The sequence below is a fragment of the Protobothrops mucrosquamatus genome, unplaced genomic scaffold (genome assembly GCF_001527695.2).
Source record: "Protobothrops mucrosquamatus isolate PMUCROS unplaced genomic scaffold, P.Mucros_1.0 scaffold218, whole genome shotgun sequence".
Lineage (NCBI taxonomy): Eukaryota > Metazoa > Chordata > Lepidosauria > Squamata > Viperidae > Protobothrops > Protobothrops mucrosquamatus.
Window position 1 is genome coordinate 244,236 of NW_015386571.1, and position 19,312 is coordinate 263,547.

General features: G+C 36.1%; 1 protein-coding gene across 1 annotated transcript; it reads left to right on the top strand.

Annotated features, from left to right (window-relative positions):
* Positions 1-1,367: 1,367 nt before the first annotated feature.
* On the top strand, positions 1,368-18,677 carry LOC107285833 (serine/arginine-rich splicing factor 5). The gene is made up of 8 exons (XM_015814091.1): positions 1,368-1,534; positions 2,840-2,976; positions 5,047-5,117; positions 6,066-6,158; positions 8,086-8,158; positions 13,845-13,918; positions 16,052-16,162; positions 17,196-18,677. The coding sequence occupies exons 2-8, from the start codon at positions 2,851-2,853 to the stop codon at positions 17,437-17,439; spliced, it is 792 nt and encodes a 263-aa protein (XP_015669577.1). The 5' UTR covers positions 1,368-1,534; positions 2,840-2,850; the 3' UTR covers positions 17,440-18,677.
* Positions 18,678-19,312: the final 635 nt, after the last annotated feature.

The window sequence follows — 19,312 nt, forward strand, 5'->3', positions numbered from 1 at the left end:
AGACTCTAGTAAATTCTGATGGTATCAATTCTTACCAATATTCTTTTCATAGATAGTTGACATTTGTGGAACCACTAACATTTTAGAAAAAATTACCAAATTTATTATAGGAATATTTGAAATGCTTACTTGAACCAGCAGAGCAAAAACCTTCAAATCAATGTCATATTGCATAAATCTTATTGCTGTAGGACTATTTGTTTTAGACTGCAGAAAGTAATCAGCAACAACAAAAAAATAGAAAACAACCTCCAACCATTCTTTTTTTGCAGGGCTGAGCTGGTGGTCCCTAGATATGGAAGTATCACTACATTTGTGAATGTTAACTGTGTTTATTAATACATAAGTATTCATGTTTTGCTTCCAGACTTAACGTATATCTTAAATACAAAACTTAAGCCAGACAAAATATCAAGTACTGATTATTCTTATACATTCAGCCTTTTCTTCAAATTGCCATAACTACTGAGGGCAACCACGCAAATTTGAAATGAGTAAATCCAATTGGATGGTGACAATAATCTTTATTTTTGGCCAAAAAACAAATACCATTCACCTCTGTTCCTAAAATCAGTTAGGTCACCTAGCCCTATTTTCTCAAAACTAAAGCAATCTATCTAAGCTAGGCAGGGAGCTTTTCCCACCTAATTTTTAGTATTGCATTTTCTGAATTAGAGAAACCAAGGATTCAGCCATACACGTGTATATATTTCTTTTAGTATACTGCTGGTGCCAGTCACACCAAGTTGTACAACTGAACTAGGGATAAAGCAACAATCCCTGATAATCAGAAGAAAAGGTATCTTTTTCTTCAAGCTTTAGCGAGTCTCCAAGAAAATAGCATTGTAGAGATGCCTCTTTCTGCAGGACAAGGATGAAAACTTTTTTTTTTCCTATTGCCTGAAAGCGCTTAATCGTAGGAGGATTTAGACTGCTTACCAAATAGAAATAGAATAATCTGGAATAAAAGCAACATTTGTGTAATTTCCTTTCAAGGTTCGAAAACTGCTCGTTCGCATCATTTCGAACAGTGTTTCTTACTCTCAGCTAGCTAGCCGGGAAATTCTGGGAATTGAAGCCCATATAACTTTGCTAAGATTGAGAAGCTCTGACTTAGAAGAACAAGGTAACCGTTCGCTCTTCTCATAACAACATTTCCCACCCTCCCTTTCTTCCGTACACAGACATTCCCCCTTTTTCCACGCGGCCCTATTAGGTAACTTCCGCCTGTAACTCCCACAGAAAGAAAGCCCCCCCCCTCCATCCGGGTTTACCCGAGCACAGAGCGGTCACGCGCTGAAGTCTGGGAATCGCAGTCTGCAAGCGGGTTGGCGCTAAAGGGTCTGCGCAGGCGCAGTTCCCTTGCTCGCCGCTTCTCTTAAGGGAAGTAGCGCCGCCATTTTCTCTGGCGGACTGAAGTGAACGTTGCGGTTCCGCACGGGCGAAACGAGTTTCCTTAAGCGCTGCCATTGCTGTGAGCGTCGGTCTCCTTTCGGGCGATAGAGCGGAGACGAAGGCGGAGGCGGAAGCGAAGGTGAGTCGGCCAAAACTTCTGCAGTAACGATCGCTGGTCTTAGCGGCTCCGTAAGTGGCAGGTGGAAATGAGGCTGAAGCTCAGCCTAGCCTGGGCCGTTCCCTTATCGGTTGCTCAGCCTGGTCTCCGCTTCCTTTCCCCTCCCAGCCGCCTCTCCTCTTCCTCTCCGTCACTGTTGCCGTTAAGTTTCTCTTTTCTTCCCCCCCCCCCACCACCCGTTTTCCTTTCTTGAGCTTCCTCGATGCTTCCCTCCCAAGTTCTGCAGCCCAGATGATCTCCTGACTCTAAAACTAAACAGATTGCGTCCAGTTTCTGTTGAACAGGAACTCTTGAGAAGAGGGCGAAAGCAGAGGTGATTTTTTTTTTTAATGACCTCTATTCCCCTCTTGGAGCGCTTATGTTTTCCTCTGTATAAGTAACGCGTTTTTTTTAAAAAAAAAAAACTTTTGCATCGCTGCTTTTCTACAGTCTTGAGAGCTACCTTTGAAGGAGACATGATATTTTTATTTTTTTTTAGTGACTTCTGGTCTGTCGGAATTGGACATCGGAGTGTGTTTATTTAAATGGGGTAGAATGATTTGGGAACGTCCCTGTTTATTTTGGAGGCACTTACCAAGCTTAGAGAGAGTGACCCAAGGGGGCTATATGAACCTCCACGTTAGTACGTAGCAATTGGGGTAGAATAGAAAGGCAGAACGATCTAGTTCATTAGAGTTAGCTGTTCACTTGTTAGTTCATCAGGGGCATTTTTGACAACATTGCAGCCAGGTTCCCGAAAAAAAAAATCCAGGAAATTTCCCAAAAGAACAATCAGTGGAACAACTTGCCTCCAGAAGTTGTGAATGCTCCAAGACTGGAAGTTTTTAAGAAGAGATTGGACAGCCATTTGTCTGAAATGATATATAGCAGGGGTCCCCAACCCCCAGTGCATCATACCAGCAACGATCCACACAAACAAGCAAAACCCCCATCTGTGGGATGCAGGCAGCACAGAACACCATGCCCCCTCCGGTCCACAGAAAAACCTTTCTCCAAGTAACTGGTCCCTGGTGCCCAAAAGGTTTGGGACCCCTGGTATAGGGCTTCCTGCCTGAGCAGGAGGTTGGACTAGAAGGCCTCCAAGGTCCCTTTCCAACTCTGTTATTCTCATATAAATTCTTAACAGACATGGGGAAAAGAGAGAAAATAGAATTTGGGGGAAAAAAAAACAAGCTTTAAAATATAACCCCCTATTTTAAGACCTCTGAGCTTGAATTTATTTAAGCAGCAGTTTTAACTAGAATTCCTGAACTTTATTTTTTGCAGCTTGGAAGAGAATGAGTGGCTGTCGTGTCTTTGTTGGACGTTTAAGTCCCCATGCTCGGGAACGAGATGTGGAGAAATTTTTTAAAGGATATGGCCGTATACGTGAGATTAATCTCAAAAATGGCTTTGGTTTTGTGGTAAGTATATCTACTCAGACATATTTTCTATATTAAGCAGCTACTGGAGCGATATTATGTGGTAGTATGTATGGTGATGTACTATATACCTATATATTCATTTGCTTTGATATCTGCTTTTATTTATAGTTGGTATCTGCAACATTCCCTTAGAGAGTAGTCTGTGCTGTAACTTGCTCATATAAGTGTCTTATTGTACCATCAACTTTTTAATTCAAGAACACAGGAACAATCGGGCTGAAAACAATACCCTACTCACAGAATTACCAAGGAGAAAACCACCACCCCACCAACACTGGCAGGGCAAGTTAATGTATATAAATGGGGAGCAACCTGACACTAGATGTTACTAATTGGGTAATTTAATGTCTGCAAGCAAATAACCAAACTCAGAGAGCACCAAGGACTCCAAAGTTCAATCCTGAGCTACTCTCTTCTGTTGCAACTATTTTTTCACTCCAGGACCTCCAAGCATGCCTCTGTTAAACCTGTTTTAAGAAATGAGAAAGGGTAGACATTCGTGCTGCACTGTTTTTCTAGGAAAATATGAACTAGAAGTAGGAGAGTCTCCATACTTGTATTTCCTGCACACTTTTGCTTCATAATATTGCTGTTAAAAATTGGAGATAAGCTGGAAAGAAACCAACTCTCTCAAACCATTCTCTCAAAAGAATAAAGAATACAGTACTGATAGAAGTGCATACCTGTCCCACTTTTAACTGGAGAAAAAAAATTAATTGTTAGCAGTGTTTTTAACAAGCAAATTCTAAGTTATACGGACTTGTCTTTTCTATTCTGCTGCTAGAGACAGAAACAGATAACCAACCTGCTCCATTGTAGGCAACAATATATTTGACGCTTTCTCTCTTGCTGCATATTATTGCAGCTGATCAGAGAACAGAAAATCAGTGTTTAATGTTGGAAATGTCATATAATTTCTCTCATCCCTGAAAGGTGAAGAAAATGGGCAAATTGAGCAGTTTATTGTTCTTCCAAGCAATAGTGTCCCTTTACATTTAGTCTTCCATGTTTATGGAGGCTGCAAGTAGTTGTATCTTTAAATGTATAACTTGGGTCTTTATATAAATGGTTATCAAAAGCTAGATATTACATAAAATGTTGATTAAAAATTATATTACGAAATTCTATTAATGGCTTTTATTTAGGTATTTGAAAATGTATTTAAATATTATCAACACGGTTTTACTGGTGAAATTTTGAAGACAATGCCAATATTTTTATAGATTTTCAAAATAAAGTACAGGATTTAGAAGAACCTTATTTAATTTCCAATCTTTTGATACATTCCTTGCATATGCTGGATATACATATAAATAAGATATCTTAGTTATTTGTTTATAATAAATAGATGTTTTTTAAAAAAGAAATCACTGTAGCAGCCTTCTCAGTCCTGGTGGAAACCAGATGTGTGGGACTGCATGTTCCATCATCTGTCACTCCTGCAGATATAGTCATATAAATGTGTAGCACAGTCTTTATCAAGCATGAGGCCCATATATTCATGTTTTTTTTTGAACTACATCTTATGCAGGTAGCCCTTACTTAGTGACCACAATTGGGACCAATTTGATTGCTAAACAGAAAATCATGTAATCATGACAGGTTTACAATCTCAGTTCTTCTTTGGTCGCTAAGTGAAAAATTGTGTGACCACGACTTATGATTTTACTTCCTCCTTCTCTATTAACTTTGCTTTTTGCAAGCCAGTTGCAATACACATGTATATTGGACACTGTAACAGTTATAAATGTTAAGATTGATTGCAAAGATTTTTTTTAAAAAAAATATTTCACTAAATGAGGGAGTCAGTAAGCAAGGACTACCATTTATACCAATAGGGAGAAATGCTGAGAATTGAGAGCATAATATCTGAGTTTTCTATATCTGATACAATGCAATTGATAAAAATTATCTCAGGAATTAAAATCAGGCTTAGGCAAACCTTCACATTTTAAATTATAGCTCCCAGAATGAGCAGAGCAATAGCTGATAGAATTTTTAATGGCAAAAATATTTTACTTTTTTCATTTCATTATTTTGCTTTCCTAGGAATTTGAGGATCACAGAGATGCAGATGATGCAGTTTATGAATTGAATGGCAAAGAGCTGTGTAATGAAAGGTAGTATTTAATCTCACGTCATATGACAATGCAATTGCAAAGTGTGACTTTTTAAATTCCATTCTAATGTACTTTGTGGGGCTATTGTGATGATAAAATGAAAGGGGACAAAACTATGTCTGCCAATTCATATGAAAAAAATCCAAAATGTGCAGTCAAGCAGTATGTTTATTAGGACCAATTAAATTTGCACAGAAATTATGGAATAATATTTGAGAATTAAAAGATATTTTTAAAAATGTTTGGGGAGGAAGGAGTGGGTAAAGGCAATCTGAAGTGATTTTGAAGCACAAAGTCTTAAATCAGAATTAATGAAAGAGAATGAAGTGTCATAGGCAGGATTTCAGATTATATTTGAGACAAACACACAGTGTATTTGTAACAAAATTAATAAATATACCATTTTCTGAAGCAGCTGTAAAGCATTATTGGTCTATATCAGAGATACAGAGAACTTCTTCAAGTCTTACAGGTACCCCCTAGAACTCCTTAAGCACAGATTGGATTCACTTGTGCAGAAGCTTGATAAATTAAGAAACATCAGAAATGTCTTTTACTGAATCATCTTTATTCTTTAGCACAGAGAGTAGATAATCTTTCTTTTTCTCCCAAGTCCTCTGTGTATACCTTGATGGAAGAGTTAGTGGAGAGTAATATGCTGTTTACGAAATTGGCTTTTCAGCTAATTTCTTGGCCTAACTAAATAAATGCTGTAGAAATGAATGCATGTCATTTAGTCATCTTACATATCTTTTTACTTTTCAGTTATAAATGTCTGAAGAACTTAATTTAGGCAGTGAGAGATTTTCTTGATTGTAATTGTCTGAGTTACCAAGTATTTGCTTTTGTTCTCAAGTATCTAAAATTATCACCATTATATTTGACTGTTTAATGTGTTCTTTTCCACTAGAAAAAGACTGAAATACTAAATTTACTTATTTTTAATAGGGTCACAATTGAACATGCCAGAGCCCGAAGAGGGGGTAGGGGCAGATACCCACAACGGTTCAATTATTACCAGTCTTATGGGGGTGGATCTAGGTAAGAAGGAAATTTCGTTTACTGCACCGTTACAAGTGGTTTTAAAATATCTCAGTCCTTAGCTTCAGGGTTGCAACATAGTTGATATTTCTAGATACATTTTAAGATACTTCTCCATTAAGACAATAAAATCATATTTTTTTTATTTTTGTAATTCCATGCTAATATAATTGCAAACAATTTTGGTGTAGGCACTTAATTGAAGATGCTAGGTTTCAAATAATTTGAACACCGAGAAGAGACATATCTAATTAATGCTTGTAACTGTCTCAAGTGTTTACAGATTGCATATAATTGGTTCTACAAATTATTCACAGCTTCTACTTGGTCTCAGAAGGAGTTTATCATTTGGGGTTCGTAAAGTTTAAATTTCAATCTGTAAAGGTTGTTCTCGTATGAGCATCATTGAATAAGAATGCTATTGTAAGCTGTGTGACCTTATCTAATTTTGAGTTGGGGGTAGCTGGACTATAGTTGAAAAATATAGCTGTAAAAGTTAGCAGTATCCTAGGAATAACACACCTTACAGCAAAACTGAAATTTGACATCTTAAGTAATGTTTGTTTTCACATGTATAGGAGCTATTGAAGAATGTGTATTTGTGATACATATTTGATAGTATCTTTAAAAATAACTCATGTTTCTTAGATTCTCTGGTATGAACTGTTATTGGAAGTAGCTAGTACATATTCAGACCATTGTATTGATGGTTATATAAAATATAACATTTGTATTGCATCACATTCTGAGGCAAATTTCTTGCCATCCACAAGTACAAAACGTTGAGAATTTGTACTTTTGCATATTGAAATGTCCTGTTCAGCTTCTCTTTTTTTTAATGCAGTGAAATTGCTGCAGTAGGAATGATCCAAGGTCCAGGCTAAAAATGAACTTTTAAAGTAGGATATGTGACTGATTTTCATGGGTATCTGGCATGGTATTAAACGTTCATGACAGATAGTGCCAGACAAGAAGAGACTACTATTTCCAATGCCTCAGCCTGCCAGTTGGGGGATTCTGAAACTTCTGTTTAAATGCTCTGAAGATCTGGATATTCTGAAAAAGGGGGCATTTAGAGGTATGCAAATTAAATTGTGTGCAACTAAATTGCCTCTTTGATTCTTCAAAAAAATGTTGATTGTTGCATTTGCTGTGATATGACAAAGTGATCACTTTGAAGATAGACTGAATAAACAAATGTGGAGGCTTCAATTATTCATACACGTCTCTTATAACGCCTTGGGGTTTGATGGCAACAAGCCAACTCTTGTAGTAGCACGGCTGTTGTAATGTCAATGAACTCAGTCGTTCCTGAGCTTACTGAAAAGCACATATAACCCACAACCTTATCCTTTCAGGGCTGATTTGTTCATATGTATTCATTATTTGTGCCAAAGGTATAAATTCCTTGGAAATTGTTGTACTAAAATGTTCTACAGGTAGTCCTTGGAACTACAATGGAATCGAGCATTTTGATTGCAAGCCCTTGCAGTCATAAATTGAGGCACCATATGACCAGACTTGATTTTATGATAGTTGTAATGAATGTAAATTGAATCATGTGGTTCTAAGTAAATAATGTGATCATTAAGTTCATCCAATCTTCTGAATATGCTTTTTTTTTTGCTGGAAACCAGCAAAAAAATGTTGCTAAGTGCAGTCATGTAAGCGTAGGACACTGCAACCAGTCGTAAATGCGAGCCAGTTGCCAATTATCACATGACTGGGAGGTTGGCAGTCATAAGTCGTTCTGCTTGCTTTCATAATGTAAACTCTCTGCTATCCTTGTCATTATTTAAATACAGAGTAGCTATATTTCTTAGAAAAGAAAGTTTTTGAGGAGTTAAAATCTGACAAAAGCAGAAAGTATTTAAATTTTCTGCTGGAAATATAGTAAAGAGTAACAGGAAATGTTTTCCATTTGTAGTCAGTATGGTCCACCTCTTCGTACTGAACACAGACTTATAGTGGAAAATCTTTCTTCACGTGTCAGCTGGCAGGTGAGTTGGACCTTACTTCAAATAACATTTATGTTTTTTTAAAAAAATGGTGGGTTTTGGTTTCCTAAAAGAGGCAACATAAAGCATTAGCACTTTTTTTTAAGTAAGAGGCTTAAAGTTCTTTCATTTGCATTACCAACAGGCAAACAATGCTTATATTTTTAAAACTGCTGATTAGTGTTTCTTGGACAAATGAAATCTTCACCTAATAAGATTGTTAGAAAAAAAGCTCTCAATGCTTAAACATCCAATATATTAAATAAAAGGCTGGTCTCATTGAGTGATAAAGCTGCAGGTTGCTTCCAATTTTATATCTGGCTTCAATAGAATGAACAGAATTATTCACATGTTTAAAAGTATTGTGTTATGTTCTAATGCAGGATGTTTCGTGCATTATGTTATCTGTATTCTGAAAGGGACTTGTGGCTTACAGTGAGTAGCTAACATGATTTTAAATATCCAATTTGTGCATGTATTTGGGCATAAGTATTGTCAGTGAAACAAACTGGGATTGTTTTTGGATAGTCATTTGGGAGAGAAAGTTTAAACCGCAGGTTTGTTTTTCTCTAACATGTCCTTGAGTTGGTGTATTTCTTCTACTAATGGGATTGTTCTGGCCCTTAACAACTGTTTGGAATTACTTAAAACTTTTTTTTTAAACAAACCCTATACCCCCCTCAACAGGTTTGTAAAAAATTATATGATGTTACCTTTCATTCTCCCATTCAATTTTGAAAAAATAGCATTCAAGTTACTAAGCCATTCTTCTCCAACCTTCTATTTCTGTATGTGCTTCTTATAGCATAAATTCTGTTGTCAGTGTATAAAAAAGTATATACTTCCCCAAAAAAATAAAAATAGAACTGCTGATTATGCTAGATTGAAAGAATGGATATTAAGAGGGCAGAAGTAGGAAAACTTATTAAATTGTAAATCTGTATTATATTTTAATACCAATAGCGCATAGAGTTATATATCATTTCATAGTGCTTTACAGCTCTCTCTAAGCGGTTTACAGACTCAGCATATTGTCCCCAACAATCTGGGTCCTCATTTTACTGACCTCAGAAGGAGAGAAGGCTGAGTCAACCTTGAGCCAGCCAGGATCAAACTGCTGGCTGTGGGCAGAATTCGCCTGCAGTACTGCATTCTAACCACTGCACCATCACAGCTCTTTAACCAATTCTGTTTAGATTTTATCCATACTTTTTCTATAATTCTAGCCTGTGTGTAGAACTATATTATGCATAAACTAATACAATTGTAATACATTTTTGACATCATGATACCATTATATGGCCATCATTTTTATTGAATTTCATTTTTATGTCCTTTTTGCATAAGTGTACAAAAATGATTGAAAGAGACAGCAATCAAATTTCTACACTGCCAGTCTCACTTAAGTGACTGAGTGAGTGGTTTACAGTAAAAAGTCTGCCTTGAAACATTTTGAGTGCTATTATTTTTTTACTCTATAAATTTCAATATCTATTCGTTAAGTAGGATTTTCCACCATCTAAAGGAAGGAAGAACAAATAAGTTTGGAAGTAAAATAAACTCTTAATTAACAGACTAATGGGGAAAAGAGATATCTTTCCACAAAAATAGGATTTTATGCATGGAATATATAACATCAACAGATTCATCTGAAATCTACTAAACCAACATCCGTTACATCAAGATTTATTATAATTGCACAGGTATGAACTGGAAAGCTCTCAAGAGATTTTAGTAATTTAATATATTGCACAATAATTTTAGGCCAACATAGAGATAGGTCATATCATCTGGAGGAGAATAGATGTCTTGATTGAGTAGCAGAACATGCTGCACTTGCTCTAATATGAGAAATTCACATGGAAGAAATCAGGAAGTTTGGAACTTTGATTATCTTGGGGAGCCAAACTTAACTTTAATATAAGAATGGCAGTGTAGCTGTCCACAACTAAAAACATTTTGTTTAATAGGTGCAGCTCTGACCTTCCAGGTTTGTAGACTCATCTCTAAAATCTTATACATGAATATGAAACTTGTCTTATATAAAGATTACATATAGCCCTCTTTCAGTGAAAAGTGAATAAAGTTGTTTGAAAAAAAGTTATCTTGCATCTTTTATGAGTGTTACAGCAAGAACATAATCTGCAACCCCTGCCACAATGATTCACAGGCTAACAGATCTAATGCAGAAGGAAATAAAATTTATGAAGAGAAAAATGGCTTAGAGTTGAAGTATGTAATGTTTTTTTTATATATAAAAACCCAGGTGGAAAGAACTTTGATGAGGAGGCTTCCAATGGCAATAATATTTTAAAATAGAAGAATGCTGCTTAATCACACCTACTTAGCCCAGCATTTGATTTCCAGTATGGACCATCCATGTTTTTTAGCGTGTATATAAATAGGGAATGAAGTTAACAGCCCTTATTTATGTTATCACAGCATCTGAGATTCAGCACTCTATTACTTGTAACATTTAACTACAAGAGGTGTCCTTCCATTATTTTAGTCCTGAAGAAAGCCTCCTTCATCCCGTTTAGTCACCTGTCAACTGCCAGAATCAATTACCTGTTGATACTACTTAGCATAGGAGGCACGGTGGCCTAGTGGTTAAGATGCTGGGCTTGTCGATCAGAAGGTTGGCAGTTTGAGATCCAAGTAGCACGTAATGGGGTGAGCTCCCATTCCTGCCCCAACTCCTGCCCACTTCACAGTTTTGAAAGCATGCAACTGTGAGCAGAAAAATAGGTATCACTTTGGTGGGAAGGTAAAAGTGTTCCATTGGCTCAGCGTATAGTATTGCTGGCCACCTAACCATGGCTGCTCCCTTGGCTAAAAACCAGAGATGAGCACCGCCCCCTAGAGTCAGACAGGGGAAATCTTTACCTTTACTACTTCTTTAGCATGTTGTCTTTTTGACATTTTAGCCAGAGAAAAATTGTTTCACAATTCATTTTCTGAAATGTATGCATGTTTTGTTTGCTATTCCTGGCATGACGGTTTCTAAATGCCTTTCTGTGTATTTTTTATAGTGAAAGCTAACGTGACAGTTTTCACTGGGCAACATCAAACACTGTATACTTCTGCTGAAATGCATGCAAAAACCACAACAATCATTTTGTCAGTTTAAGTGTATGCCATCCTGCCCATTTGTGAATGATCCTCGCCTTATAGCAAATTATAGACGGGATCCATGTGGTTCTTCTTTCTAAACAACTTTGTAAAAGTTCCTTGCTTTTAAACTATAAAGTGATTTTCTGTTCAAATCTATTTTGCTTCCATGATACAGACAGCTAATGGTTTTGAAGGAAGGTATTAAAGTTTTGATTTAGATGAGATTATCAATTGTATAAGAAACACTAAGTTATTGCAGATATTATTTATTTGATGTCAGTTAGTGCTTAGAGTTCATACTGTGCTTGAAAGAAAGTAGACATGTTATGTCTGCCTTCTACTGGCAGAAAGAAAACATATTTATCATAATGCATCCATCCCCGTTTCTTAATTAGCTTGTTTGCCTAGCTTAATTTCCTTTGAACAAAGGAGACACTGAATAGCAACCACCTACTTTTCTATTTTCCTAATTAAACATAATGGAATATAGTATGAGATTGTCACAAGATATACTTTGTAAGATGTCAGGGATTATAATTGGAACAGGAAAATCCTAAGGTAAATGTAACATAATCTAAGTTCCATAGTCCTTTGAAATCACTTTCCCTCCTGTTTAATTTGAGTGGGAGGGGTGCTTAATTGTTTACATGATGTGACTAGCAAGGGACATAAAGCCAATACTTGAATCTTGCTAACAGAAGTCAGCAAGCATGACTGAGGCAAGATTTTATTTAAGTTCACAAATTCAATAAAATATCTTGAATTTAGCTAGCATTTAATGGATTCCAAACTTTAAGCCTGATATAGTGTTTAAAGGAGTTAGTTTCCCACTGATATATGTCTTTAAAATCCAGATACTACTAACTCCTAAGGGTGCATATACTACGTATGCTCTGATGTAACTTATTTTCCTCCCCTTTAAAAATTTTCCACCAATCTAGGATAAGTAAAATAAAAATACTTTTTAAATAAAAATATTAATATAAAGTTATTTCAGTTTTCCTTCTAATTTCTAAAAAAAAATAATTGAATGTATTGTGACACTGACATATGGGAGAACTAATTTAACATTAAGCTTAATTAACTTTCACACCAGGTAATCAAATTGGAAATATGATATAATCAGATGTATAGATAAATAGGTGTCTATCTTATTTCACAGTTAATGAATTAAAAAGTGTGCAAGGGTTGTTTAAATACACCTTTTACTGTGATATAATCATTTGAATTGCTGTTCCCATCATACTGCATTATGTGTTATAAGCTTTATATTGAGAGGATTCATTCAAGTGTATGCTAATTACTCCCATCTATTGTTTAAATATTTAAAAAATCACTATCTATTATGGAGAATTTTGACTGGAGTATTCAGTATACTATAACTGAATCCTGTTTTGAAGGAATGTCTGTTCTTCAAGTTTGTTTTGTGTTAGGATGAAGGCTCAGGTGTTTGAACTGTTTGATTCACATGCTAGTTTGTAAAATCTGAGCAGAACTTTATTAAACACTATATAACTTGAGGTATCCTGTAATCTAGTTCAACTTTAGGCTTTTTGTTTGTATATTTTTTTTCACAAATATACTCTAACCAAGTTCATTTTGAACCTCTTTTAACAGCCTTGCTTTGGGTTAGCCCTCGTTTCTCTTGTGTGGAGGAGAAAGAACCCACGAGGTTGGGGTTCCTAGTGGCTGAATTTCTAGGGCTTGGCTTGTTCTGAGTTTTCCCTTTGGTGCCCATGACACAGCTTTCATGGCGATGTAGATCCTGGTTGGCTCACAGCTCGATTGGCTAGCACAGGTCAACCTCAGGTTCTAGAGCCACTTCCGGAGACTTTCCAATGCTTTCAGGGTCTTTGGTACCTCCCCTTGAAGCACATTGCTATGCTCCATTCCTCTGCCCCTCCCATGTAAGGGAGTTCCTCTTGAGCTGCTAGGCAATTATTGGACAAGCGACTGTTTGCTTAAGGTACCTGCTTATATCATCTGACCGCTTGTGGTATGTTATGGTAAGTAGCCTCTGGCTATAAAATGTCAGCTATTATTGGGACATTTTGTAAAAATTAAGAAGTAATGCATAAACGACTTTTTAAAAAACGTCTTTTAACACTTAGTTACATAACATTGCAAAATAAACACCGTCTCAATTACATTAAATGCAAGTCTCTGTTAAAATAACACTAAGATTGTGGCACGGACTGACAAAAGCCATAAAAAATTTAATGCTATCTTTTGACAGGTTGTGACAGAATCTTAGCATTAACTTAATAAAGACATTTGTGTTTAATTTTTTTATAGAATGTTTCTAGGCAAACCTTGACTATACAAGTGAACTGAGATTACAGACGACAAATGCTTGCATTTAATGACACCATGCATATATTACATAGTTAAAATACATGTTATAATACTTTAGGTGTTATATAAGGTATGTCTTAACTTTACAAATTAGTTTAATTTTTCTCATAGTTATAGCATATGACATTTGGCTACAGTTTGTTAACTATTAAATCCTGTTTAACAATGCATCTTGAATCTTATGCTCATTTCCTAACCTGCACTATAACTCTTACTGCAGGATTTGAAAGACTTCATGAGGAAAGCTGGGGAAGTTACTTTTGTGGATGCTCACAGAAACAATCCAAATGAAGGGTAACTTGAAATTTTACATCTACTGAGGCTGGGAGGACTTTCCACCATACTGTTTAACAGTTTTGTTCCAGGATATAACTGAAAATGCTGCTATTACAATTAGATTCCAGAATCAGTACAGAATTATTCAGTTCGTATTTGCATCCTACCTATTGGGATGATGGAATTTTTCTGAATGTTATTAACTAGAAACTAAAAATCAGTTAACTGTTTTTATTATATATAGAATCAGTAGGGAAAAAAACTAAGGGAAACAACAACTTTTCATCTCTGTTTAAAAAACTTTTTCCTACACAATCATTTGCTAGAAACAGTAAAATTTCCATGGAGAAGTTCTAAAGAACATACACTGAGGGAAAAATTATTTGATCCCTTGCTGATTTTGTATGTTTGCCCACTGACAAAGAAATGATCAGTCTGTAATTTTCATGGTAAGTTTATTTTAACAGTGAGAGACAGAATAATAACAAAAATATCCAGAAAGACACATTTCAAAAAAGTTATAAATTGATTTGCATTTTAATGAGTGAAATAAGTATTTGATCCCCTATCAATCAGCAAGATTTCTGGCTCCCAGGTATCTTTTATACAGGAAACAAGCTGAGATTAGGAGCACTTTCTTACAGGGAGTGCTCCTAATCTCAGCTTGTTACCTATATAAAAGACACCTGTCCATGGAAGCAATCAATCAGATTCCAAACTCTTCACCATGGCCAAAACCAAAGAGCTGTCCAAGGATGTCAGGGAGAAGATTGTAGACCTACACTAGGTGGAATGGGCTACAAGACTATCACCAAGCAGCTTGGTGAGAAGATGACAATAGTTGGTGCGATTATTCACAAATGGAAAAAACACAAAATAACTGTCAATCTCCCTTGGTCTTGGGGCTCCATGCAAGATCTCACTCGTAGAGTTTAAATATCATGAGAATGGTGCGGAATCTTGGGAGGATCTTGTCAATGATCTCAAGGCAGCTGGGACCATAGTCACCAAGAAAACAATTGGTAACACACTATACCGTGAAGGATTGAAATCATGCAGCGCCTGCAAGGTCACCCTGATCAAGAAAGCACATGTATAGGCCCATCTGAAGTTTGCTAATGAACATCTGAATGATTCAGAGAACTGGGTGAAAGTATTGTGGTCAGATGAGACCAAAATCAAGCTCTTTGGCATCAACTCGCTGTGTTTGGAGGAGGAGGAATGCTGCCTATGACCCCAAGAACACCATCCCCACTGTCAAATATGGAGGTGGAAACTTTGTTTTGGGGGTGTGTTTCTGCTAAGGGGACAGGACAACTTCATTACATCAAAGGGACGATGGATGGGGCCATGTACCATCAAATCTTGGGTGAGAATCTCCTTCCCTCAGCCAGGGCATTGAAAATGGGTCATGGATAGGTATCCAGCATGGCAATGACCCAAAACACGCAGCCAAGACAACAAAGGAGTGGCTCAATAAGAAGCACATTAAGGTCCTGGAGTGGCCTAGCCAGTCTCCAGACCTTAATCTCATGGAAAATCTGTGGAGGGAGCTGAAGGTTCGAGCTGCCAAACGTCAGCCTCGAAACCTTAATGACTTGGAGAGGATCTGCAAAGAAGAGTGGGACAAAATCCCTCCTGAGATGGATGGCCTGGTGGCCAATTACAAGAAATGTCTGACCTCTGTAATTGCCAACAAGGGTTTTGCCACCAAGTACTAAGTCATGTTTTGCGAAGGGGTCAAATACCTATTTCACTCATTAAAATGCAAATCAATTTATAACTTTTTTGAAATGCGTTTTTTTTTTTAGGATGCTTTTTTTATTCTGTCTCTCACTGTTAAAATAAACCTACCATTAAAATTATAGACTGATCATTTCTTCGTCAGTGGGCAAACTTACAAAATCAGCAGGGGAATCAAATAATTTTTTCCCTCACTTTACAAAGAAAATATTCCACATGTTTGTTCTAATAACTTTAGACTTAAGTATTGGGAGTTACTGTAATATTGACACTTGCTTATACGTTTTGGGATAAACTAAGATAACCAGTAATGTATTTTTAATTCTGTGAAAGAAGAAATATTACAAAAGTAATATACTTTTGGCACCACTAATAATTTCTATTGTAATTTTGCTATTGAATCAACAGAGTGGTAGAGTTTGCATCTTCCAGTGACATGAAGAGTGCAATGGATAAATTGGATGGCAGTGAGTTAAATGGACGTAGAATTAAACTAATTGAAGATCGCAAAAGACGCAGGTATTTTGTTAGATTAAAAAGATACGAACGGCAGTACAATTATAATTTGTAATAGTTATATGATCATTCAGGGAATGTTGCAAAAAAAGCATTATTGTATCCCCAGATTTTTCTATCAAAGCATACATTTTCTGTCATTTTTCATTGGATATTAATAGATTTTGTACTTATCCTCTAGAGGCTCCATTTCACGGTTCAGGCAGCATCTTTTGTACATTGTTGGCTAAGATAAGTATGGCAGAACATACAGGAAGGAGAGAGTGATGTGAGACATAAATAGTTAATATATTGTTCAAAAGTTTAGGAACGGGAATAACCCATAAAACACAAATGAAAGCAACTAACTTTAGTGCTGCTCCTATAATTTGTGAGCCACCCAGAGTAGATTAAAAGATTTGTATGGCTGCCCCTTTTAAATACAGACACTATGGCCAGGTTTAAGGGAAGAAAACCTTTCCTTTCCCTCTTAAATTATGGAATAAATGAGAATCAATAAAAACTAATAGCACCTTTCTACTTGATTTTTTTACTGAGTTAGGGTTGCATTTGGGCTTATTAGATAGGCCAGAGCAGTTACTGTTAATGGATAAATGAATGGATTTATGAAATTCTGCTAAGATTGCAGAATAAAGCATTACGAAGTTATTTTTATTTTAAATGTTGTGGTGGATGTATTATGCTCTAATCTGAAATTGAAATCCAGATGTGTAATTCTTGGGAAATAGATTAGGAGAGACAAATTAGTTACGATCTGAAGAGTGTATTCTTGGTGCTTTAAGAAGCAGTAAGTCCAGTGAAGTTGAACGAGGAATCAAGAGAGAAATCTGCATTTTCAGGATTTTCTGTAAATGCTCTTCTAGACAGAGGTAAACTGTAAAGAAAGTTCTTTAAAGACGTAAGACCTTCAGTCTTCTATATGATAGAAATTCTATGATAAAGACATGCAAAATTGCATACAGACCTATTTGGTGAATAGGAAGACCAATAATAGACTATTATGCACAATGAACACTAATTGCTGAATATTTATTAGGAGCCGATCTCGTTCTCGAAGTTATTCAAGGTCTCGCAGCAAGTCAAGATCTGCGAGATCCTCTAAGTCAACCAGCAAGTCTCGTTCTAGAAGCCGCACCCCTGAAAAAAGGAGCTCTCGAAGCCGTACACCTGAAAGAAAAGGCTCTGAAAAAAACCACTCTGGCACGCAGAATTCCTCTCCATCTCCTCCGCCAAAGAAGAGGTCTCGCTCTAGGTCAAGTTCAGCTGAAAGCTGCACTTAAGAGATATTTTGAGAAATGTATAGATGTTTAATTTCCAAATCAAATTTTCTACAAGCTTAAATAAGTTGTGGATGGGGGTGTTCTCAAATGAGCACAGACATCCGAAGTGTGCACGTAGGTAGGTAAATTGTAAACAGTAAAAAAAAAACAAAAAACCCCAATAAATTGGCAAATTATAATTACTCAAATGTACTATGCACTGTGTTGAGGCCTTGCTGAATAAAGTAGGACACATTGGGAGTGTTTTCTTCATTGGTGTATTCAATGAATTTAAGACCTAGACTGTGGTGTGTTGCTTTTCAGAGTCCTTTGTGCTTTGCACATTGATTGTTTTGTACTTAGCAACCAGTAAACCAAGTTGACTACCAATGTGAAGTTTGAAGGTGGACCTAGCAGCTCTGTTTAATAGTGCACAGAAAAGTATGTTGATCTTGAATAATTAGTTGCTTATACTACACTAATATTTATATACCAAAATAGCAAATCTCAGAAATGTTTAATGTTACCAGGTTAACTTGCAATACATTTTGGAATGCTAGTTTAAATTGGTTGAGAAGCGTGTTTCCACTTTGAGTTTGCTCTGGACTGGTAATAAATTTTTCATAATATTCCAATTAGAAAAAAATCTTCAATACAGCAATTGAGGAAAATATTTAATCCATTTTATGAGAATGCTGTCATTTTGTAGAGGATGCCCTTAAAAATTTAAAGACATGCCCCTCTTACTGAAGCTCCAAGTTTTTATTTTAATAGCATACAAAGAGTATTGTTCTATATGGCTTCCAGTACAAAAGACTTAATTGTTAGAGATACATGAGGTATCGGAAGCAGTAAATTGTCAAATATAATGGAAGATAATATTCAGTTGTCAAGGTAAGTAAAAGCTTAATGTATTGTGATTTTATGAATGCTAAATTGTGAAATGGCATTTTTCTTAGTTCTACAAAATATGATTTAGTTTTTGTTAATAGCTAGTACTTTGCTAATACTTAGCTTTGAGATCAACTAAATTATCTGGCTTCCATGTAGTTAAAATGAGGGAATCCATTTGAAATATTTGTAAGCAACCTTAAAAATGTTTAAATGTACCAATGTGCTATAGTATATAAAATAAATCTCCCCTATATCTCCCGTGCTTTCTGCAGCTTTGGCGGTCTTTGTGTTGCTCATTTAAGCTACATTGGTAAACTTTTCTTTGTTAACAACAGTTTTTGTTTCCAATAAAATTGATAAACAAATCCTGATTTGTCAGTCATTGTTCAAACATGGATACAAGACAGAGATAGGGACCGAGACATTTATTATGCAAATTTAATTTAAATGTAATGTAAATAAAGCACTTGGACAATTGTAGTCATTCTGCATCTTCAGGTCTACAGTGGGTTTGTTTTTTTAACAGTAACCTTTTTTTAGTAGAGATATTTCCAAAGCCACAATCAAATCACAGATTTTATTTATCAAATCTACAGATTGCTCATCTTACTCACAGAACAATCATATACTTATCCCCAGTTGTATTCATGATGGTTTACAATAGTCCTTCTTTAAGTAAAACTTTAAAGATCCATTATTATTCTGGTTGCTCTCTTCTATTCTTGCCCAGCTGTATTCACTTTCAAATGTGACCAACATCCTGCAGCCATTTTCCGTTGATGTTATGCGTTCTTCTCTTTCCCATAAGTTCTTCCAACCCTATTCAGTTTCTGCTGTTGGTGTCTGTGCTGTTACTGTTATTGCACTGCAGTTGGGAGTACATCTTGGATGGTTCTTTGGAGGGCAGGTATTCATCTTCTTGCTTCTGCTTAGCCTGTGTTGTGAGCCTTTATTTAGCAGTCTCTAGGGCTTCAAATGGAATCAGGCCCTTTTATTTTTC

Bases quoted from the DNA above. Each gene is read 5' to 3' on its own strand.
- LOC107285833 (XM_015814091.1), top strand. From the start codon at position 2,851: ATGAGTGGCTGTCGTGTCTTTGTTGGACGTTTAAGTCCCCATGCTCGG. The intron at 5,118-6,065 runs GTAGTATTTAAT...TATTTTTAATAG, and splicing joins AAAGAGCTGTGTAATGAAAG to GGTCACAATTGAACATGCCA. The intron at 6,159-8,085 runs GTAAGAAGGAAA...TTCCATTTGTAG, and splicing joins TCTTATGGGGGTGGATCTAG to TCAGTATGGTCCACCTCTTC.